This window comes from Callionymus lyra, chromosome 11 (genome assembly GCF_982586985.1).
Source record: "Callionymus lyra chromosome 11, fCalLyr1.hap1.1, whole genome shotgun sequence".
In the NCBI taxonomy this organism is placed as follows: Eukaryota; Metazoa; Chordata; class Actinopteri; order Syngnathiformes; family Callionymidae; genus Callionymus; species Callionymus lyra.
In genome coordinates, this window is record NC_141828.1 from 14,266,746 (window position 1) to 14,287,091 (window position 20,346).

The 20,346-nt window shown below is 37.6% G+C and overlaps 1 protein-coding gene across 1 annotated transcript in view; it reads left to right on the forward strand.

Annotated features, from left to right (window-relative positions):
- Window positions 1-686: 686 nt before the first annotated feature.
- Window positions 687-20,346, forward strand: part of sptlc3 (serine palmitoyltransferase, long chain base subunit 3) — a 40,448-nt gene continuing 20,788 nt past the window's right edge. The window contains exons 1-6 of the mRNA XM_087802363.1: window positions 687-930; window positions 3,517-3,708; window positions 7,240-7,394; window positions 10,171-10,319; window positions 15,259-15,383; window positions 17,236-17,329. Coding sequence (XP_087658489.1) covers window positions 832-930; window positions 3,517-3,708; window positions 7,240-7,394; window positions 10,171-10,319; window positions 15,259-15,383; window positions 17,236-17,329 — 814 coding nt within the window. The 5' untranslated portion in view covers window positions 687-831. The remainder of the gene's footprint in view (window positions 931-3,516; window positions 3,709-7,239; window positions 7,395-10,170; window positions 10,320-15,258; window positions 15,384-17,235; window positions 17,330-20,346) is intronic.

Sequence of the window (20,346 nt, forward strand, 5' to 3'; positions counted from 1 at the left end):
TTAGACAATACACTATACAACAAATTTTCAAATTAAATTTAAAATTGAATTTAAAAAAAGGATTAAGTATTGAATTTAACCCTAAAAAGGATTCAAACTTTTTATTGAATTGTTACATCATATGATTCCCCTTTTGTTTGTCTTTCCTGATATTAACAGGATCATGGACCATTTTCTTACACCACATAACGTATTTTTAAGCAAATTAGCTATTATTTTTTGCTTGTTGGAGCCAGGGTCTCAAGCCGGAATGTTCCGATTTAGTCTTAAGATGTTTCTTGAAGGAGTCAGTAGATGTATGAGTTTATGTGCAGATGGACTTTCATTTCAGTCAAGTTTACCTGACTTAAAATACCTGCTTTGTGACCCCGGTCTAGAAAGGCGCTATATAAATAGAGATTATTATTATTATTATTATTATAGTGTAATTTATTTCAATAATAAAATGATATAAATTAGTTTAAGGCTTTTGTGGCCATTATTAGACAATACACTACAACAAATAGCAATATTATATTAAATTTATTTTTTTAAACGCATCATTTCTATTACATTGTAAATCCCGTGTCTATAGTCAGACTAGGTCGAATTTATTAGTTTATTTTATTTGACTCGAAACCAAACCTTCAGTTTCACTTCACAGACCAGGGAGGGAGAGAGAAGGTAAACACATCCTTGTGTTGCATCGAAGGTTCCGATGGCAGGAGGCAGAACTGCAGCCGCGCCACAAGCAGGAAGTCACCTTTCCTTCCGCGGGTGAGACTCTCGCCATATTATTATTATTCTCCACCTGGACGGTGCGACGAGCGGCGGCTGCGGCTCGCGACGGCAATGACAGTCACCGGTGCCAACGGGAACCTGAAACTTCTCCAACGAAATGGGACGAAGTGCGAGGAAATTAGGAAAAATGGCTTCCGCGACCGGAAAGAGGTACGTCTGTCCTGATATAATCGAATTTATTAAAACGCGACATGAATGAGATTAAAGTAAAGTAAGTAAATTAAAGTCCACGATGTGTGTAGTTGATGATTTAATTAGTATTTTTTTTTGTTGTAGTTAAATATCCTGGTTGTTGTTTTATTTACTTAATTATTTTTTGAATGGTTTCACTTCCGGTTTAGGGTCTTGACGCAAGTTGTAGCTTTATTAAACTAAATATTCGTCTGTTTATTTTTATTTTATTTTTGTAACTTTTTTTTTTTTTTTTGTAATATCATTGTGTGGTATATAAGGTCTGTGCAGCAATAAACTTAACAAGGTCCCCGCCCTGAAATTCTTCCTCCTCTCCCAAGTTTTTCTTTGCCCTCAGGCAGGCCCGAGTGAAGAAGACACTTTCGTGTGATCAGCAATTTCTGAAGTTGTCACTCATTCTACTGCCTATTTCTATATTTAAAGGGGTTGGCTTCTATACTGTTTTATTGGGGGCAAGATGGGAGTGACACCCCTTGGACAAGTCCACCACGAGGCTATTTTTATGAAACTGGTGCCTTGTGTCCATTTCGTGTCCCTAAAATGTGTTTAAAAACAGGGTTCCTGCTGGTCCTTATAACATATTTAGATGCATTAGAACAATGCATCTTAAAACAAGGCTTTAATTGGCATTAACATGTCTTAAATCCAAAATTTAAATAATTATTACATTGAAACCAAGAATAAGATTTTAAAACCTCAAAATATAAAGCAGCGTTCAACTTGCACATGCACTTGGTGTTTTGTTTTTTTCTTTTGGCAACATCGGAATGTGTAAATTTCCTTAGAATTGGCGGTCCAACCAGATTTTTTTATCATCATGCCTTGAAGCAACGTGGGAATAATTACAGGGCACGGTGGATTTCGTGCGAGGAACTTTTATTAAAATAAGCATGATTGGATTTAAGGAAAGTTTTTCAGTAGACTAAGAAAGACAGTAGAAAATTAAAATTAACCTATACAATTATGGTGTTTGTTTTTCATATTGCCATTTAAAATTTTGGTTCAAGTTGTTTTCAAATTAATTTTCAAATTGAATTTAAAAAAAGGATTAAGTATTGAATTTAACCCTAAAAAGGATTCAAACTTTTTATTGAATTGTTACATCATATGATTCCAATTTTGTTTGTCTTTCCTGATATTAACAGGATCATGGACCATTTTTTTACACCTCATAACGTATTTTTAAGCAAATTAGCTATTATTTTTTGCTTGTTGGAGCCAGGGTCTCAAGCCGGAATGTTCCGATTTAGCTCAATAGGATTTAATTGTTAGATTTCTGGTATACCTGCTAGCTTAGCTAGATGATAACCTGTATTAGAAGGTACGTATAGACAATTCAAATACAGAATATAAAATGATATTGCCCAAAATTGGTTACTTTTGACTTGAAGTAAACCCACATGAGCACAAGAAGAAGAAAGTAGTAAGTACACAATGGAAAGATTTATGTTTGATCCAAAGCTGTAACACAACTGTAGCCTTCAGCAACTCCAGTTTTCTCCAATGGTCTATTCTGGCTATAAATTAAACTATTAAACTCTTTATTACTGATGTGTCTAGAGATTCTACTGCTCTACCATTATGTGAACTAAGCGGCCACAGGTTACGGCCCTAAAAGGTTACGTTTAGATTCCACTGTCAGACTAGTTTATTACTAGTTTATTACCATTTCCACCACCGCCCAAAACAAACTCCAGAAGCATGTGGCTGTTTACTTAGCCGCCTATTGTCCCACGTATATTTGCAGTGATGGGATTAGAATTGTCCACATGACTTATTAAGTGTATATTACTGTACACTTAATATATTTATTGATGGAAAAAACAGATGGAATGCTACAGCTAATACAATATTTACTTAATTTCTGCAGAAATGTACGATGCAACATATACGGTTACCATGTGGGTGTGGCTTTGGTTAATAACTGTTCAAAATATGGAATTATTTATTTCATCATCAAGATATGAATATCATGAATGAAGCATAAAGCGAGTCACAGGTGAAAAGAGCCATAAAGAACTGATAAAGTAAATGATTAACTTGAACACATTGTGTCTGAAAATACACCTCTGACTTATTTAATAAAAAGTAAAAAATAACAAGCTTTGAATCAACTTAAAAATGGGACTAAGATCAGTTGAATTCCTAATTAAACTGAAATACAAGTATATTCATCCAAATTATTCAACGAGAATCCATCAGCTCATGTGACCTTGCTCAGTATACTGTATATATTTATGTTCTTACAATAAGCCGTAGAACAAACAGTAATGCCGATTAGGAACATTATGTATTGTTTTGTTGTTTTAAATGAACGTTACAACTATGGCATCTCAAGATGTTGGATAAATACCGGTTGCGTGATCTCCTCCAGCAGAGCCTGGCAAATGTCACGTCTGCTTTTCCCAAATGTGACGTTCACGTCCGTGTACACCGGAGGCGTCGAATTCATGGTTTCGATTGTGATTTAAATTAATAGGAGCTGGTGAATTTGTGTTCTTTTGTCCTTTTAAGATGGCTTATTTGTCGCCTTTTCATTTCCAGACAAAAGGCTGTGGGACTGGAATCGCCTCCAGGCAGCCCCAGCAGGAATCGTTTGAACAGGCACCCATGTATGTTGCTGTCATGACATACCTCGGCTTCGGGATTGTCACCTTATTTGGCTACCTAAGGGATTTCATGCGATCCGTGGGCTTGGAGAAGTGCAATATTGCTCAGGAAAGAGAGGAGCTGAAAGTAAGTGAAACATTTTTTTTTTACAATAACAGGTCACACAGTTAGATTTCCAGTGCAAACAGAGTTCAGTGTTGGTTCTTGACCTAGGTTGTGTCACAAATTTCACACTTCTGCGCTTATTCTTGGTTTTTTGAGGGTACAATTGCATCCCAATTGGCAGTGTGCGAAAAATATAGTGCGTAATGAGCACTAAATTGGTGCACTCAAAAGGCCAGAAAATTGAGTGTGGATCGATGGACACTTTCCACCCTTAAAAACCATCATCTTAGTCTCGTAGATGACGCTAAACGGAACTTACGTCACTGACAACGTTTCTTCAGAGCAGATACCGGCTTAAATGTCTTGAGGAAAAACTAATTTTACCACAAAACAACCATAACTACACAATGATACAACTTAATAACTTGTTTCAATTGTCGAAAAGTGTTGCCAAGCGATAGTGTTTCAACTTCTAGTTGCAATCGGCGTTAAAATCTCAAAATATCAGTAGAATAGGAAGCTGTCGAGTCGTTTCCTTTAAGTGTGTAGCAGCAGTGTTTGATAGTACTATCTGTGGAAAAAATTTCGCACTGGCCAAGTAGGTGCACTATCTTAATGTGTACTATAAACCATTGCACTCGGAGAACTTGCCATTTGGGACACAGCCCTATACTTAACTCAAGTTCAAAGTCACATGAAGCGTGCACTTGATCCTTTGTGGATAGAGGAAACAAGTGAAGTGCATAAGGAGGAGCTTCAGAATCAAGGGGCAGACTCATGATTAACTGGTGAGTTGAAAACCCAGTCAATGTGCTCTATAGTGGACGACTTATGGCCTTACAGCTGTACTGGAATCTACTTTCATTAATCACGACCTTCCTACTCAAAAAAAATTAAGTAAATATTTTAATTGTATGTTTTGTTCTTATTTATTTTATAATTTAATTAATGATCTATAACATATACAACTAGCTGAAGTACCCAACCTTGCCCAAGAATTTGAATAAGATGCAAAACCACTATTAATGTCCCTTTAACCTGTTTGCATGGATCCATTAGGGTGCAAGCCTAGTTTTTCGGCCCATTTCCAGATACCGAAAAATGTGGACTTGGAAGCTGCTAAGGGGTAACAGAAGGCCAAAAACGTTGGCTTTTAAAAGGCTGTTACTTGCTTAATATTCGAGCTACAGAGCTCTAATTTGGTTTAATAACAACAAATAAGAGAAAAAAAGAAAAATTGTCCAGTCACAGGGCAGTTCATGGCGGCCATTTTTAGCCCAAGAAAAGCTCTTTAGAACCCGTATAGCACCCGCGAGGGGGTAACTAAGCTGACTAGAGTGCCCTTTATAGATGTAGATAAAATAATATGTGATGAAATAAACATTTCAGCTGATAACCCTTAGCGATATCTCTTCTTTCAGAACGTAATCGCCTTTCTTTCCAAATTGTGGCTCCATTTTTGTCATACCCTTTTTCTTTCGGCTGACACAACACATTGTTTATGTTGGAAATATAACTGCCCCCACTTGTACTGTTGTATAATCTTGTATAATGTCCTTTTCTAGACACCTGAGCATTTCTGACCCTTCTACCTCCGCTGTGTATAGCGTCTCTGTCGCCACCGCCTACATTATAAAACTTATTTTCTTTCACCACGCCGATTAACCTTGATTCTCCTCTCTCTAATTCCGCATTGAAAGGATCATTTAACTATATATAGAAAATAACTGTTGCAGTCAAAGCGAGCATAAAAACGCATGATGTGTAAAAAGTGGCTACATTCAAGAGACAAGCTCAATTTTAACAGCCACTAAATTGGATTTTTTTTTGCGGTTGAAAAAGTGAAGTATCTCTTGAATACCCAATGCCTTTCACTTCCCCTCTAAAAATCCGGGACATAACACCACCCAGAAATTCAGTCGGTTAATATAATGCAGCATGCTGGCAGGCCTTGGGTGTCAACCGCATTTTGTTTTGCCCTAATTATTTCAATTCCTGCTCTTAAGCTCTCCCTCTGCCTTCATCAGTCATGTTGCTCTGCACTTGAATGTTGCCAGGGGTGAGGCAGGACACCACGGAGAATATCCGTCTTAAAAAACCTAATTAAATCTCCCCGGAATCAAGTTCCTTATTCCGTTATTGTGCAACACCCTCAAACGCGGCCGCACGAGAGCAAATCGTGCCGCCGCAGATTTAAGTTCTGCAACCCACGCCCGTGGCTCTTAGGACACGTCGGCTGTTTTCATTTGTTCCGCTCTGCTTAAATCATAAATAATTATGCCATGACAATGGGTTTTTGTTGTGGACCTGTCAAGGTGGTGGAACATTGGGGAAGTAAATGGAACAGTGGTTGTCAAGCCAGAAAGAGAAGCGGGTGAAAGTTTGACTTTTTCTAGTGAAACTGAGGAAGAGAGACAACTTTAGCAGACAAAAGATTTAACGAATAATTGATGTGACAAAACTTTCCACTTTGGTGAAAGGGAAATAAAACTGAGACAAAATCCTCTTCCAGACTATAAAGTATACGGTTCCCTATCCGGCAAAAAGTTGATTGTTCTTTTAATAAAAATGAAATTTGACTACAGAGAGTCCAGTGGGTGTTTCATTCATGTGCGCTTGTGAGTGATGAGACGATAAGTAGCTCCTGATATGTTGCTGTCACCTGCTGTTGCTTGGTATGTAAACAACATTCCAAAGACGCAACTTGATTCAAAAAGTCAGGTGCAGAAGAAGAACTCATTTAACTGTCATTCTTGTTTTTTTTTTTAAATAATTCATCACTTTGTGTGTCTCTGTTTGATCACGATCATGCTTCATTTATAATTTGTTATGTTATTTGAAACAGTTTGGTGGAAATGGAACTGTAAAGAGACTATGACCAACTCCTTTATGTATGAATTTGTTACACCTCCTCTAACACTTGTGTTGCCTCTAGGTCAAGGTGACCTGGACAGCTTGACCAAGAGGCAACACAAGGGATACCACAGACACATTTGTTTATGGGCCTCTGGGTCATCTTGACCCAGAGACAAGAGGGCTAGTTTACCGAAAATTCACTCATTTTCTACTCACCCCATTTTTCAACTAAGGGTTGGGATTATTTTCAGATTAATCTGTTCCTTTTTAGAGTTATAGCCAAAAATGTATGTCCATTTTAATGTAAGGACTGGAGATGTCATCGTCTTAATCTTCATCCAGATTCACGCACTTAAAAACACCCAAATACCTTAAAATATACAGACTTATTTAAGCTTTTCTATAAACTTTACTCATGTCGAGGCTTCAATACAATGTATTGAGGTATTTTAATGTTTTTAAGTGTCTTTTTGGACAAAGATGATGACGAAAACAACCGAAACTCTAGTTGCTACATTAAAATGAACTTTTGTCTATAATTCTAAAAAGGAATGGATTACTCTAAAAATAATCCCAACCCAGTGAAATTTGGATTTTAGCTAAACTATGGATACAAGTTAAAGAAAAACCTAAATTAAAGAAGGTTTAAGATGTGTCATTTGAACTTATGGATGTATATTTTTATGTCTCCTCTAGAGTTTCACTCCACTCTACCAAGACTTTGAAAACTTTTACACTCGAAACCTGTACATGAGGGTCCGGGACAACTGGAACCGCCCCGTCTGTAGTCTGCCGGGACCAGTTTTCGACCTCATGGAGAGAGTTTCAGATGACTACAACTGGACATTCAGGTACTGCACCACTCGCTGTTGTGTAAAAAAAACAAACAAAGTCGCTAATGACTACGTCTGCAGGTTGAGACGATTGTGTCACAGGTCTCGTCAGTGAAAAACTCTCAAGAGGGAGTCATATCTCATTACTGCTAATTGCTGTAGCCTGTGTCTGGCTACAGTTCAATTTCTGTTTTCATATTTACATTTCTGTCACGGGTTCACTCTTATCTTCGTGGTCGGGAGCCAGTGTGAAATATGCATGAATGGCCACGACAGGAAAACTTTAAATCAATAGTGGAAAAAGTGAGGGGCTTGTTATTGCTGCCGCTGTGCTGTCAAGATGCCGCGTACGAAGACGGTTAACTTAGATAAAGAGCCAACTTTTTTTTTGTTCGGCTGAGTTCTTCTTTCGCAGGCTATGGTTTATTGACGTCAGGATCTCATCGAGATTGTCTTGGCGGATGATAAAGTGACGTTAACAAAGGTCAAGTCTTTCAAGTTTTACAGAAGTATGACACGACAAGAATGAGGATCCTTCGTTTGACACCTTTAAACTCAGGCCACGTCACAGGCCACACGTTCTTGGGCTCAGACTGGATAAACAAAATGAGATTTGTTTTTCGTGGCGTCTAAACTAAGTTGAGAAGCTTGGTCATGAGATAGAGCAGGGAGGGCTGGGCAATACTTTTTTCTTTTCTGATCCTGTTTATTAGCGGTATTCTTTTCTTTCCTTTTTTTTTTAAACTGATGTTCTTGAAGCATCTAGAACTTAAGTGTATTGAAATATTAAGTACACGTCAATGTAGTTCTATTAAACGTAAAATAAACGTATTTTTCGCGCCTGTATACCCAACCTACTGCCACACAACTAATGTTGAGTAACCGTTCTTTTAACTTATACTACTGTGGAAGAACTTTCTGCTTTTCTTACTGTCTTAGGGTCCTCTTCCAATCACGATGTTTATTAGCTAACCATGGCAGATGAATGACGTACTTGGCGTGACACCGTAACAGGGTAGGCTCTGTGGCTAATGCTGTCAATAAAGTTTTACCTTACCTTACCTTACAAACTAAAGGTTACGCCAACAAATAACCTTTTTGATTGGATAACTGAGGATTTAGGTTTAAAAAACTATTTGTAGCTTGGACATTTTCACCATGTTGAGAAACAGGCTAACCGCTAACAGTCATGTTCCTCGATCAGCCAAGCCTGAAAAGCAACGGATTCAAAGTCAACATTTATGAGCCAAAATGTATAAACAAAGTCCAATTGGGCAGACGAAAAAAACATTCAAACAGAATCAGAACTTTTGATTATTGAATGCCTAAAATTCCATGTTTCTTCCATTACTCCGAATCCAAGACACACAATTTAGATCTTAAATTGTTCAGGGAAGTTTCTATATTAATTATTGACGTTATATATCATTATTTTATGAATAAATATTGCTTGATTTCATTTGGGGCCCAGATCGAGATCCAGGTATTTTGTCAGGTTGCCTGACAACTTATTGGGAGGGAGCCCAGGAGAGACCCAGTTTGTCTTTCTTTTGACCTATAAATTCTTACATCATTCTCTTTAAAGTATGTACTTTTTTGAGTATTGTTTTGTTTGTTTAAGCGCTTTGTGACCCTGGTCTCGAAAAGCGCTATATAAATAAATATTACTTACTTACTTACTTACTTACACTTCTCTTTGATTTTGGCAAAATTGATTTAAAGGCATTGTACGTTGCTATTGCCAAACCTCGCCTTATCTTTATAGGACATGCTAACGCTTGTGTGACTTTTTTTCTTTTTTTTTAATCCCCCACAAACTCTTTATGACCGCGAGATGTGAAAAACTGATCTACGACCAAGGACAGGAAGTTTTCCGGGACAGATCAGAAAAGCTCCATCGTTGGATGTCTTCAAAAACGACCTCTGACACCATCAATTCACACCAAACTAAACCTCCCGTCGCCCTCAGTGTTTTCAGTCTGTTGTCATTTCTCTCTTTTGCCTGACTATGAATCGTCCTTGCTCCTTTATGAAGGACACTCCACTTGTAAAACAGCACCATTTCTTTTTTTATTGTTAGAAATGTGCGTAAAATTGCTATAGTATATCATAGCAGGAAGGAATTGGAGATCATAAAAGCAGTTGCGAATACTATGAGGAACCTTTATTCTACATGGAAAATCAAACCACTAGTGATTTAATTTGAACACACTTAAATAAAGTAGCACTTCAACTGCATACATGATTCCACACAAGTGCATAATGAGCAGAAATAAGAGGAGGGGAAAGATATGAGAAGAAAAAAAAGGGTAATCGTGGATTACATGTTTAAAGCGCTTTAGTGTGACGAGGAGTAAGTAGAAATGGGGCGGCCATCTTGTCTACAGGGATGATTCTGTGAGGGGGGAAGAAGCTTTTAATAGCGACTTCACACGAGCTACATCAGATATTCAATTCAGCTGCTTTACATAAAAGTAAAAGAGAGTATTTGTGACCAAAAATATTAATTAGATTTGTACATATACATTTTCAAAGTACCATATGTTCTACTGCTTATAGGGCATACCTCAAGTTAAGTTAATGATCAATGGTTATAAGCCATGTAGTAAACCTTCTGCACCTTATTGTAAGACTGAAAAAGTACAAAGCATTCAACTACCAGACGTATGTACTTAAGTTACCGCTGCTTTATCACATGATATTGTTTTAACTCTGTTAGTTCAGTGTTCAGAGCGTGTTGCTACCAGAATATCAATATGCATAAAAGCTGATGTACTCGTGTGTTTGCTCACAGATTGACCGGGAGGACGCTTCACAATGTTATCAACATGGGCTCGTACAACTACCTCGGCTTCGCTGAAAACAAAGCCGATTTCCTGAAGACTGTGGCGGACAAAGCCGACCAGTACGGTCTTGGGGTTTGCAGCACCAGGCAGGAAATAGGTGAGTCTGTGGTCTTACTCGGAATCCAGAAATGGTTCATCAAAAAAATAAAAATGAGTACGTTAGAAAAGTATTCTTGGATCAAATCAGAGGTTTTCAAACTCAATCACACATCGTGCCAAAATCTTGATGACAGTCTTGAGCCAAGATAAATGTACATTTGCTGTAACTGGCACTCATTCAACAGGAGCTTTTCTTTTTTAATATCATTTATGGCATTCCTTTTGATGTCTGTTCCCAAATGTATCTTTTTATCGGACACTATATCAATCAATCTCATAGGTAATGTACAGTAAAATGACTTCAGGCTTGGCCCCCGGACCCAAGTTTGACATATTTTAACTTTTTTATTTGCATTTTGAAATATGGATCTTAGAAATATTACTTCTGTTATTTGTTGGTTTTGAAATGAATAAAACATTGAAACATGACAGGTTTTTCAAAATGAATAAGTCCCACTAATCTCAACTTTTTATAAACCTAATCAAAAAGCGAGAGACATTTTTAAATTAGAAATAAAACCCCAATTTTCTTTTTGATATCAAGTGCTGAACTTTTATTCCAATCATTTTGGAAAGCACAAATTCATGAATTTGGAGATTAAGGTGAGGACGTCAATTTTAGCTTGATTTAAAAATGTTCTTTCCTTTGATTGAAAACATCATAGCACATCTTGCTGGTATGATATACAAGTATTGATGAAAGAAAACACATTTCAGTAATTAACCTTCGGAAAAAAGCGTTTATTCTTCGATGGTTTATTTGAGGAATGGGATCCTCTGTAGGTCGAGTGTCAAACATAAAACATACCATCACTTATTATCTCTCTCATGAGCCGCAGAGCCCACAAGTTTAATTATCTTTCACTCCCTGCAATGTTTTATGAATTATTCACCCTTTGTTAAATTATGCACCATCGAGCATAAGCTGAGATCATTACACACTCATCTCCTGTGAGCAGCAGGGAAATTATATCTTAGAGAATTGTAACATTATAAAACACTCTGGACATCACAGCGGCACACAGAAGGAATGAAGGTGTGATGTGATGGAGAGGGAATTGGAAATAGAATCTGTGCTTTTAGATCAATTTTGTATGTGAGTATCTGAGCTTCACTCAACTTCTGATGTAGAAATCTGTCAATCCTTCTTTTTTTTTCTGACTGGTAAACAAGCTGGAGCTCACTGAACATGTTGGATTTGAAATGTGGAAAGAAGTTGTCCTCCGGCAGGAACTCTCGAGATCAGACCCCGAGTCAAGTCACTCGGAAGACGAGTTTGACATTCGTTGGGGAAGGAGGAGATTATTAATTTTGTTTGTGCGAGATCGTCCCCCCCCCCCACTCAGCCTCCCTCCATCTATCCATAATTCATTCATTTGTTTGATTATTTCTCTTTTGAATGTGGGACACGTTTGTATGGATTTTTTAAATCTGCATTTCTGAGGGTTTCTTCTATTTGAATACGTTCGTTAAGAAAACAGAATTAATTCGCTTTTATGAAACATCCCCATTCGTTGTTTTGTTTGTGCATAATACATACATTATTAAAGCTCCGTTTCAAGTTTATAAACAAACATAGCTTAAAGGAAGTAGGCTTTTTTACCGTCTTTAGTTAAAGATTAATAGGTTTTTAAGTTAAGTCTTCCGACTCTGAGATGTTTGTCTGTTAGCAAAGTAAGTCAAAATTGATTTTTGAAGGAAATTTTGGAGGAATACAAGGAATAGATCAATTATCACTTGGATGTGTCATTCTCTTTCATAGAGAAAGAGTTTTGTTCTAGACTTCTGATATATTTTCCACTACTCTGTGTAATGTGTAAAGATTTCAGAATAACACCGGCTCTTTAGGTGAACTCACTTTATTAAACGATATTTAAATTGCAAAAAGAAAAAGGTATGAAATTATATTGTAAAAATAAAATAGTTTTAATTATATTGAGCCATTTTCCCTTATAATTGATCGTCGTGCTGTACAAAAAAATATTTTTGTTTGTTTACGTAAAATTACTTTTAATCGCACAGGAATCAATTGTAAGCCAACCTCTTATACTGTGCATGAGGATACAAAGTACACACTAAACACACCTTTAAAATTCACAGTCCATCATTTAGTTGCTCACCATTTCCTTTTTAGAGGTAATCATTTACACAATAAAACCTGTGGTAAGATTTAAGATAAGAGACTAAAATGCTTTCTGATTTTTTTTAAATCTGCTTTATGATGGAGTTATTTCCTTGTTTCCCTGAACAACTTTTCCATGACTCAGAGGTCTAAACATTTTGTAGGTCGCCCGAACACTTATGTTAGATAAACTCCTCCTTGTCAATAATTGTGATTTAATAGTCGATGGTGGGAGAAAAGCAGCTTTAGTTCTTCCGACGAAAGATAACCAGGTTTAATGGTCGACACGTGACCAAGCGAGGATGAACGTAAGATCAGAAGAGAAAGAAGGAACGAACCAGGATGAAGTAAGATGTTCTCCAGAAAAAAACTAAACGGCAAATGTCATCTGATTAATGTAAAAAGAAAAAAAAAAAAAGAAATACCAGCAGGGTCTGCGAGCCTGAGTGGTTGAGGAAATGTATAAATCGATTTGACTTGGCTCACAGCCTGATGGAACAAACTAAATCAAACTCCCAGAGCTTCTTCACTGCATTATGATTTAATACACGTCACTCACTGTGCGTTCCTGTTTTTTTTCCTTGGAATACTCCGACTCATTTTAGCTCTTTGACTAATTGAATGGATATTAAATGGTATCCAGCGCAGAGGACATCAATGCACCACCCGCTAACTTGGAAGGATGTTTTTTTAAACTGCTTCATGTTAAGAACTGGGTTTTGATGATGAAAAAAAACACTTTTTTTTTACCTTGTTTCAATCGTGGACCGCAGGACTGCCATTTAGTTGAAGTAGTCTCTTTTGATACAAAAATAGTATAGCATATGTTCATTTTTTGCCTTTATTGAAAATAAATTCTTAAGAATTTGGCATATAATCGATAGAAACTGAGCTTAACAGAACATGTTTATACTGCAGACACAGTAGTGAAGACAAAAACAAACCTCAAAATACTTAATGACCCAAATGGTAATTTGAAATACCAGCAAATTGAGCTGATACATTAAAATCCGTTCATCTGTTTTTGAGTTATTTTTCAAGCAGAGAATCACATAATCACCTAAGAGATAATGCCGTCTGACTTTTTCAACACTTGGAACAGTAAATAAGAATTGGTATTTGCTTCAGGTTTCGGGATATACTAGTTGACAAAGAGCTGGTTAGTAAGTAAGTAAGTAAGTAAGTAATTCTTATTTGTATAGCGCTTTTCTAGACCAGGGTCACAAAGCGCTTAAACAATCAAAACAATATTCAATAAAGTATATATTTTAAAGATCAAGATAAAAACTGAGAACACAACAGTGCTAGCTAGATGCAATGCTATGGTGTTTCCTGCTTAGCATTGCTCTAGGCACTTTCTTCTAACATTCCAAACAAGTTTTAGTTAACATGTGACAGTTGTAGAAGTGTTGCTTTGAACTTCATTACGATGTTTGTCATGCACAGGAATGTTGGGTGTACCATTGTTGTACTCTAGTCTACTATATTTTCGCGCTCAGATTCATTGTAGCTATTGAACAAAGCTGGCTTTACAGGGAGAGTTTGGTTTCTGTATTCTTTGTTAAAAGGGAAACAAAACAGACCATGGACATTAGGAGAACAAAGAACAAGAAAACCAAAGAGGTAGTTGCTTTTCAATCGGGCAAAGGAAACAAGCTATTACAGAATCTGGTTTCGCAGAGGTGGCAATAGGTGCACTTCTGGTTTCACTTCACTTTCAATTAACATGAAAAATAACAGGGGCCACGTGTGAAGAGTGTTTTCTTACAAGTGTTTAAGAAATAAATAACAACCAGTTCAACATACATAGATAACTTTTTCCTGGACAGACCGGAAAAAACATTTAAATATTAAGGAATTAGCATCAACACTTTGCGTCAATGTTGGTTCAAATGACTAATTTGTACAATTATTAGTATTTTAAATTCTCTGGCTGACTAACACAATGGACACCAAGGGCCACAAATGTCCCCAGTGCCTTAAGCTAAGTGATGATTAAGAGAAAATAATAATGTTGCCTACAAACTTGGATACTGATCAAATTCATTATAGGAAAATCATTAAAGAAATAACCTATAGATGAAAAATAGTATATATAACATCTTAACAATTTATTAAAAAACATGAAAATAGTATGTAATATTTAGATCTGTGAGTCCAGATGTATGGCTAATTCTGAGCTTGCTTTTAATATAAATAATTCGTAACTATTCTTCCCAATGTTTCATGAGGTGCTCTGTTGTAATTTTAAACGATGAAAATAAGTACAAAGTCATATTGTAATTTGGTAAATGGATTGTGGCACCACCTGTCACACTGAATCATAAAAAGCATCTGCTTCAAAATACGCTGCTGGAGTAAGCAAACTTCTTACAAAAAAAAAAAAAAAAGGTCTTTGTAAAGGGTTCTTTCAAAGATACAATGAGAGTGATTAATCTACCAAAGTGGATAAAGTGGCGTATTAACAAGCACAAATTTTAAGTGCAAGTCATCGAGGGGAAGAATGCAGTTTTGCTTTTGGTACATCAAGTACTAATTCCAAATGATCATCAGGAGGTTCTCCACTAATATGACTTTTGTCATTTGTATTATAAGGTCAATGCTTATTATTGCCACCAATTATCTAGGTTGCCTTTTGCATCTCTTCTTTCCAGAAATGTCATGACATTCAATTACTTAAGAACTAGTTACAGAGTCCTACTTCTATCCCTGCTTGTGCTGTGCTGAGCTGAATTTATGCATCTGCCCAGGATTTTGGTTTTGTGACAGCAAATATTCTAGTCACATCTTAATTTATTTTTATTTTTCCACGCAGGTAACCTGAGGATACATGAAGACCTGGAGAAACTAGTGGCTCGTTTTCTGGGAGTCGAGTCGACGATGACATTCGGGATGGGCTTCGCCACCAACTCCATGAACATCCCGGCTCTGGTGGGAAAGGTAGGGGACGTGAGATTCCGCGGTATGCCCAGGAAAAAAAACCTCATGTTTGAACAGCGCTGTAGAAAGTAATTTAATTAGCTTAGCTTTTGTTCCCCTCGTACATACAGACTAAATGAATGAATAACAGCCAACTTAACTGGGGCTGCCGTCGAATCCAGGCGGTGCCACTTTAATTAAAATCCTAATTAAACAGTACAGTAGCCGAGAGGTTGAGGCTCGGGGTATTTTTACGACGCATAGACGAGGAAGGGCAGATTTCGTTAAGAGCACACCTCTGGGGAATGATTAGCTGGACTTCGGCCCTGCCGGGCACGCCCGCCTTTCCCGGCCGTTTCCAGGGGCAACACCACAGCGTGAGGATCTGTGATTGGCCCGTACAAAGAGGTCGACCGTTTAAGTGATGGGAATGTGGTCGTTTATGTGGCTCAAGAGGTGAAGATGCTTCTTCTTCGTCACCCACCCCCAACCCCCCATCTGTAACCCTCTGAGGCTCTGGGGGGTCATCGCCGACTGCCAACTCTATCCTACAGGGACGGGCTGTGGACGCGAAAGGCAGGCAGAGCTACATTGGAGTGACAGCTGCTGGTGGAAGCCGAGACCACCAGCCTGACCTCAGGCCAGACCCACTGTAACCGTCACTGAAACGGTGTCAACATAACATCCATAACAGCTCATTCAGACTAATGCTCGCAGCTCAAATGTTAAATATGTAAATTCACAAAAGAGGATTTCACTCTGAATCCATTTGCATGCTGATTCCTTTGGAATGCGAGCAACTATCTCATCCAAGAACATGTAAATATGCAAATATACTGTACAGCCAATTTAACACACATTGAGCACTAAGACATTGACGATCAAGGGGTTGACTGGCTATTAAGCCTTGTGGCTAAGGAGGCCAGTCATATTTCTGACTTCTGATCAGCTGCACCTTTGTTTGTCTTACCTGTGAATAATGTCAATGTTACTTAAATCAAATCAAGGATTATAGAATGTATTTTAAGTGTCTCTCCCAGGGTTTAGCCAAGTCTGATTTGTTTTTGAGATTTTCAACAAAACTATCCATTTAGAGAACATTTTTACGGTTTATCTTTTTGTGATTTTTCCCAAGTATTACATTATACACATCTTATTATTATTAATTTTCAATATCTGGTTATATTAATGTGAGTTTTTGATTGTGTTATAATAATTAAATAAAGGGAGAAAGACCACACAATTGAGTTGAGTTCTAAACTTTGTAACATGGCTCTCTAAAATCACAAAAATATAGCGAAAGGAATTTGAACTATTTAACGTTATAACAATACCTTTAATAAATTAATTGATTTACTGTCAATTGATAATTGACATGGTGGATGGTATGTGTGTGTTGTGTCATTTTTGAGTGAGACTCACACAGAGTAAAGATAACACTGAACAACTACCATTTTAACTAAAATAAAAATCACTTTGTTGTCTGGCTTCCTCTCAGTGAACGCAGCTGTCCAGCTGCATGGGTATACCAGATTTTGACCATCCTTATACATCAATAGAAAGGTTTTAGTTTCCTTTAGGAGCTGTTGCAAATCCTTGTGTAATTCTTGACACCATCACAAATGAATCCGCTCTGTGTTTATGCTGTCCAGCTACAGAAGTGCTGGTACCACATTGAGGATGTGAAATTAAGTCAGCAGCAACAGGATTACAGATAAATGTTTAATAAACCAAACAGCAGTAGCACAGGATTGCTCATTAAGATAAAGTTTTAATGGTATTTTACGAAGATAAGTCAGTTTATTACTACAACAAAAACTTTTTTTCACATTTCCTCCCTGAACTTTCTTTTAAGTCTGTCTACTGATTCCAGGGCAGTTTGATCCTGAGCGATGAACTCAATCACACGTCTCTCATCTTGGGAGCAAGATTGTCAGGAGCAACGATCCGGGTGTTCAAACACAACAGTAAGTCTGCTGGATATTTGACTTGAGCTTTCCATCAGAATGAGGCATTATTTCGGCTCAAATGCGAGTTTCTGTTCCTGTTCTTCCGCCTCTATCTCAGGGAAGACATTATTTTCGGCGCGGTACAGGATTTGCCTGAAGAAGCCCCTATTTAATATTCTGTTTTCGGAGCAGTAAATGGAAAAGCTTTAGTAAATGTGCAGTTAAGACTGAGGTCTGGCTTCATCCATCAGCAGCACGGCAGAAAAACAGTTTTATTTTGACGGGGGGGGGGAAAAAAAGGCATCCTTTTAAAAAGTTGCAGTCCTGCGAGCATTCAGGATTATTAAACACGATAAAACATTTACTCTGCTTACGCCGGATTCGTCTTTGCTCTTGCTGGAGAGACGACAAATGAGGCAGGACCAGAAAATGTGTCCTGACAGGTACAAGCAGAGTCATTTAAAGGGTCTTCCAAGCAGATCCCAAAGGCCTATCCGAAGGCGAAAAGAGCCCTCAGGCACCTGGAGCCACTGACCTCGCTTCTTCATCTATAACCTTTTGATTTCCACACTTGACAACTCAGCCTATTATTACATTGTTTGTTAACAGGGCTATCCCCGACAACAGAGCAGTTTCAGGTGGCCTATAACCCCCGTAAAGGCCAGGTAAACTGGTTTTTCCGGTCTTGTATGGCTTCGTTTGTCTAACAGAACTGTCTCACGTTTTGAGCGATTCAATTTTGTTGGCTTGCATGGTCATTTTTAATCATCAGATGTGTAGCTTAAAAGGAAACGCCTCTGTAAACGGTGAAGCATGAAGCCCGTGTTTATTTAAGCTTATAAAAGGATTAATATTGTTTGAACATGTTTATCTGGTATGCTGTCTTATTGTCTCAAACCAACCAAACAAAATGCACGTTTGTTGGCTTCGATTGGCTTAATGTTTAGTTACTCTTTTCAAATTATATATACAGTATTTTAAAGACATTAACATTGACATAAAACACATGACTTGCAAAACATTCTCTAAATCCTCACAGTTGTAAGTCAGTTAAAAGTTTGTTATGTAATTTGAGATTTAGAGAATAGAAACTGAAAATGATTAAATGATCAATATTTTTGCCAACATTCAAACAGCCGGGTTGTAATTCACAACGCTACAACTAATATTTACAATCCTTTTATTCACATCTTGACACAATCACAACAATCATGAAATCGTAATCCGGTAGCAGTTTTGTAGACCCAGTAAGAACATTTATTGAAGTGGTGATCGCTCTACAGGAAGTAGACATTACAAAATGAGGTCGTGGGCCATAAATAATAATATTGGTGGCTAGATGTGGCAATTGAGCTCAAGATTGGAGACACCCATTGCGGTTGCCGCGCTAGTTTTAATGGAAAACACCATGCAAAGTTTTAAAACTTGAGGCTGTATATGGAGAAAATATTTGCCAAATTTTATTTTATTCGGTTTTGCTCACCTGCAAAATCATTCAAACCATTCAGAATCTTGAAACAAAGTACTTGGTCATTTTTCTAATACCAAATCATAAACTGGGTTCCTCTAACTTGTGCTGTGCTGAGCTGAATTTATGCATTTGCCTAATAATCTTAAGATAAAATTTGAAGCTGTGGTCACCAATTGATAAAGTAAAAGAGATGGAAATGAGGTTTTTATGTTAGGTACTTATGTTTTCCACCTCAACCTTTAAAACTATAGCAGGAAACGCCTTTAATGTCAACCAAATGATATCAAAAATAAATACAGTATCAGCAAACAGAAGAAATATTTGGACATTTAAAAAATACTGATTCTGGTCTCTTCAGACCCTGTAGTGTCACCAGATTAGTTCTCAGGTGATGGCCGTCAACCCTCACCTACTGACTCTCTTAAACTTGTTTGTTCAGTTGTTGTGAAACTGCGTCTCAGAGCAGAGGACGCTCGCAGCAGTCTCAGGAGTCGCCTCTGAACTCCAGAGGACCAGAGTCTGCTCAGCTGAGTCCCTCCAGGCCTTCCTAATGGCTGTAAACAATGACTGTGTTCAGTTTATTTCCGGCCAGAGCCTTAGGTACAGGGTATTCTGAATATTCACTGGCACACTTGTTTCCTTTCGCAGTAATTTCCCAATATTAACATTGATAAGAAAGAATTAAGAAAGAAGGAAAGCCAACCAAATGCAAATCCAAGCTCTCTTGTATCTGCTGATGTTTTACATGAGTAAAAAAAACAAAGGTTAAAGGTGCAGCAGACAAACTCAGAAACAGACTGTTCAGATCTGTTGAACTGATTGGAATGAAGGAACTTTAAAAATGTTATCGGTTCTAGCAACGAAAAACAAGACAAACAACTTTGTCTTGTTTTTCTTCTCCGAGTAAATCGCTCTTCAGATCAGATCCATATGTGCTCATTTGTCTTGTTCTGACTGAGGGTGAAAAATAGGTAATCAGAAAACCGAAGACAGCTTTAGGCTGTTATACACACATGCACACACACACACACAAGGACACATCTGAAAGATACCCAGTGTAAACAGGTGGAGTGTGTACAATGGGTGTTCAGTTCAAAACACCCACGATGTCGGATAAGTCAGGTCTTCTTATTATTCAGTTTGTTCACACGTCGCCCTGAAGAGCTCTGCAGTTTTTAGATTAACTTTTGTGTCAATAAAAAGTCGAGCCTAAAAACGCCAGCACTGCAGTTTTCTCAAAAGTGAGAATCGGGTGTTTCAAGGCTAAGAGCTGAGTGATGTTCGAGTGCGTGGATCTAGCCGACAGATGAGCTTCCACGCTTTGAACTGCTGAAACATGTCCAGCTAGAACGGGGTTCTAACAAAGTATACATGACGGTGGTTTTATGTGATCACCTCTGCAAAGTTAGGATTATGATTTAATCAGTGTCTGTTTGTTTCCAATTAAATACGTTTTTCTGAATGATTTAGTGTTGTTTAGAAATGGTAGAAGTGGGGCCTGTAGTTCCATCTGGGTTTGGGTGTTTGAAGAGCAGCTAATGTCAAACTCCAACTCTCTTGACTC